A 4,403-nucleotide genomic window follows, 5' to 3' on the forward strand; every position below is an offset into this window, starting at 1 on the left:
CCGTTTGATATTCCTTTTCTTCGAAACACTGAAATAGGCAAGAAAACAGCAATTTGGGCCGGGCCTCCGGTTAATAGGTTAGTCCCAAAAATAATATAGAAGTGTTTAGTAAAGCCCATAAACATCCAAAACAGATAATATAATAGCATGAATACTTCATAAATTATAGATACGTTGGAGACGTATCAACCATCTTTTGTTCCAGGAAAATAACATTGCCTCCCACATGCATGATCGCTATCTATAGTTCCAGGACATGCTGTTTCTTGAAGGTGTTTAGGCTGCTTTGAGCTAGTCATCCACACAGTGTCATCTTAGATTCAAATAAATTTTATAAGAACCAACCTTTTTGATTCAAACGAATTCCATGGAGTTTTTTTTTGAGAGACCAGACAGTGGGAGAGGCTCCCACTGTGTTTGTATTACTCAAAAATAGAATACAATGTACATGGTGCAGTTACAGGGTGCTTATCCTCCACTTTGGGAGGGATTAGCAGCTACTTTATTATGGTGGAAGAGTCAAGGAGGTTCAAAGTTTTGTACAAAGGAGAGAATAAAGTCTCTCTTATCAGTCTTAGTTCTATGCTAGAGGAGGCTAAAATCATGCTTAAAACGCTCAAGCCAGGAGAGCAAAGTGGGGGCGATGTTTCTGAAGTGCTTGTTATTCCTCTCTTTCCAGATACTCCAAGCTGCCTGTAGGAATATTTCCATGAACATGGGTTTGTTCCGATTTTTTGCTGCGTGACTAATCCATTGAAGTCTGGATCCAGTGTCTTGCCATGTGATCCCAAGGATGGACCAACATTGTTTACTGGAAGGGCATTGGAAGACCATATGTCACTAAAAAAATACACTTCCGTGATGGTACGTAGCCCCGGGCGTTCGGTCTTTTCGGTTTGTTCGGTCCGGTCTTTTCGGTCTTTCAAAATTTCGGTCTCCCATAATTGAAGACCGATATAATTTCGGTCTTTTCGGTTATTCACTATTCGGTCTTTACTATTCGGTCTTCGGTCCTGACCAAATAGACCAAATTAAATGCTAGAACCCAGATTTATGTTACTTCCAGTACCAATTGTATACAAACTACATAGAGTAAAGAGGTACATGTGTGCAGAAAGCTGTGTGTATAGAGATAACATATGTCTGTAAATTGGCGCATGTGTACATAAGAAAAATTCAAACAAGTAACACTTGTATGTACAGTACACCATATGAAAATCTTTACATAGAAAATTAGCACTATATATAATCACCACTTCACCAGCAACAAGATCCATGCATGCATACTCATTTATATTTGACACCAGAAAGTAAGAAGATCCAGTAACATCAGCGGATCAGCCCATGGAGTCGACAGGCAGCAAACACCATCACCACTTAGTACTTGACAACATTGAACTTGACATGAAACAAATCAAGTTTAGTACATGCTTTCAATTCAGCAGCAAACAACAAACATTAAGGTCTCACACTCTCACTCTCAGTTCTCAATTCTCAAGTCTCAAGTCACAAATCAAAAGCAAAAGATGATAACTAAAACAACATACATTCAACATGATTTTAGTTCAGCCATGAGTAGACGTGGATGTCACTTTGTTGGTCAACTTGCACACTTGTTTGACTTGGCCATGGAAGAAGAAACAACACCACCATTGAACTTGCGCTTTCCCTTCACCTTGTCACCAAATTCTTCAATCAACTCTACAACAAGTCAAGTATTCAATCAAATTTCATAATCTGCTAGCTATGGTGATATACTGATAGTGACAAATGCAATGTGATTTTGTTGAGATCTACTAGCTAGGTCTAGTTAATGAAGAAGTTTGTCAAGTCATGCATATAAAGTTCTCCATACATTGGTTTGGTACTGATGCATGTCATGCATATTAATATCTCTACAATAAAAAAACAAATGTATTGACAAGTTGGCTGAATTTTTTACCTTTTTCGAGCACTTCTAATTCTTCCAAGTTCTCCTTGATGTCGACCGGATCTGTTGACCTTCTCAGCCAGTCTTGCGTACAAACTAAAGCTTGCACCATAAATGGAGTTAGAGATGTCCTAAAGTCATCAAGTATGCGTCCACTTGTGCTAAAGGCAGATTCAGAAGCCACAGTTGTAATGGGGATAGCAAGAATATCACGAGCCATATTTGCCAAGATTGGAAACCTAGATGAATTCTCTTTCCACCATCCTAGGATGTCAATTTTTTGTCAGGGTCTTCAGAGTCTTCAGCAAGGTATTTTTCAAGCTCAGATATACTACTTGCACTTCCTCCACTATTATTTTGCCTCAACCTACTTGCAATTAGTTCCTTCATCATACTTGCTCCTCCTCCTTCTATTGTTACTTGGATAATGGCTGGTGTTGTTGGTTCTGGTGTAGTCAATCTTACTCGGTATTCTTCAAACAACTCGCGAACACATTTGTTGACAGCATACCACACCTTCTCTCCAGACTCAACACCAAATATTTCCAAAGTAGCGAGCCTAGTGAAATCAGAAAGCTTATACCTTGGATCAAGAGCTGCAGCAATAAAAATGAGCAAGTTGAGATTTTCCTTCTCCTTCTCCTCCTTCTCCTTCTTCTTCCCTTTCCCTCTTTCATTTACAATAGGACCCTTATCCTTCACCTTTTCATTCTCATGCCAAGACCCCCAGTATTTGTCAAACTTTTCTTTCATCCTCTCTGCCATAGCTTTTTGCAAAGGATCTGTACTGCTCATCCAATTTTGAACCAATATGTGTATATTGCCAACCTCGAAAAGAAAGTTGTTGGAAGTGACATGAAGTGAGGATGACACACGAACAGTAAGATCATAAAAATGAGCAAGAAAGGCAGCCATTTTCCTAGCATTTTCCCAATCCATTTCATCTGGATACCCAAATCCTCCTTTTTCTTCAGACAAGTCCAACGCATACAATGGGTCATCCTCATAGTACCTTGTAAACACCTTCGCGTAGGTGATGGCAGCCTTCAACATTATGTAAGTTGAGTTCCACCGAGTGCATACATCTAGGTTCAAGAATGCTTTGCTCTTAACTTTTTCTTCCAATGCTAGCTCTTTGAATTTTACCAACCGAGAAGTCCCATTCTTGATAGATCGCACAGCAGCTCGGACACGTTTGATTGAAAGTTCAACTTCTTTTAGGCCATCTTGTACAATAAGGTTGACAATATGTGCCGCACATCTCATATGCAAAAACTTTCCAGCAGCTATGCTAGTTTTGGCCTCAACCATGCACTTTCTCAAGTGAACAATGGAGCCATCATTATTGCTTGCATTATCCACGGTGACTGTCATAACTCTCTCTAGCCCCCATTCCATCAAACATCTCTGCAAGTTCTTCCCAAGGTCCTTCCCTTTGTGGCCCTTCACCATAATGAACTTAATAATCTTCTTATGATACTTCCACTCTTCATCAATGAAGTGTGCAGTCACTACCATATAGCCATCTTGCTGCTGAGAAGTCCAACAATCAGTGGTTACACACACACTTCCACAATTCTCTTTGAAAAACTTTTTCAACTTGCATTTCTCATCTAGATAGATTTTGACAGTGTCCCTAGTACAAGTTCTTCTTGATGGTGGACTAAAGCGGGGGCAAGCGACTGAAATGAACTTTCTGAATCCAGATTTCTCACCAAATGCAAAAGGCAGTTCATCCTCCATGACCATCACAGCAAATGCCTTCCTAACTTTTTTTGCATCATATCTCCAAGTATTAATGCCATCTCCTGGAGTTGCTTGCAAAGTGGTCTGATTTGGATCCATTTTCTTATTCGGACTGCGCTTGCATGTACCAAAGTGCCTGCGCATTGCTGTTGTTCCATTGATTGATGTAGTAGCTTGAATTGGTCGGCCACAATACTTGCATTTTCCTTCCTTTACTAACCCCTTGTCATCAAAAACTTTGGTAAAATGCTCCCAGATTTGTGATCTTGACGCCATTTGCTTCCGTCCTTTTGGCTTGTCATCTTGAGCAGCTTCTGGATTGGCACCTTCACCAACTTTTGCTTCGGCATCTTCATCTTCAATGATGCTACGTAAGAATGATTCGTCTCCTGCTTCTGCATCTGTTTCTGCGTCTACCTCTGCATCTACACTCATAAATGCATCATCTTTGTCCTTCAATCCCTCATCATGTTCAGATTCCAGTATAGAAAGCATCTACAAAAAAAACAGGTTACTCGTTACTGAACCATTTCTTCATCTAATGGTACACAGGAACATACAAACTAACAAAAAGATACTACTTATAGCCTAGTTAGTACATAAAGCAGCATGGCACGAATCTGTCGTGAATATATACAAGCCAAAAAAAGGCAAGCCACTATATCAACCTTAATTTGAACATCACAGAACTTGAACAATATAATTGATTCACATAAAAGAATGACAA

General features: G+C 39.7%; 1 protein-coding gene across 1 annotated transcript; it reads right to left on the minus strand.

Annotated features, from left to right (window-relative positions):
- Nucleotides 1–2,194: 2,194 nt before the first annotated feature.
- Nucleotides 2,195–4,171, minus strand: LOC109749776 (zinc finger BED domain-containing protein RICESLEEPER 2). The gene has a single exon (XM_073511916.1). The coding sequence runs from the start codon at nt 4,169–4,171 to the stop codon at nt 2,195–2,197; it is 1,977 nt and encodes a 658-aa protein (XP_073368017.1).
- Between the last annotated feature and the right edge of the window lie 232 nt (nt 4,172–4,403).

Source organism: Aegilops tauschii, chromosome 3 (genome assembly GCF_002575655.3).
Source record: "Aegilops tauschii subsp. strangulata cultivar AL8/78 chromosome 3, Aet v6.0, whole genome shotgun sequence".
In the NCBI taxonomy this organism is placed as follows: domain Eukaryota; kingdom Viridiplantae; phylum Streptophyta; class Magnoliopsida; order Poales; family Poaceae; genus Aegilops; species Aegilops tauschii.

Excerpts from the sequence above, each read along its gene's own strand:
- LOC109749776 (XM_073511916.1), bottom strand. The coding sequence starts at position 4,171 with ATGCTTTCTATACTGGAATCTGAACATGATGAGGGATTGAAGGACAAA.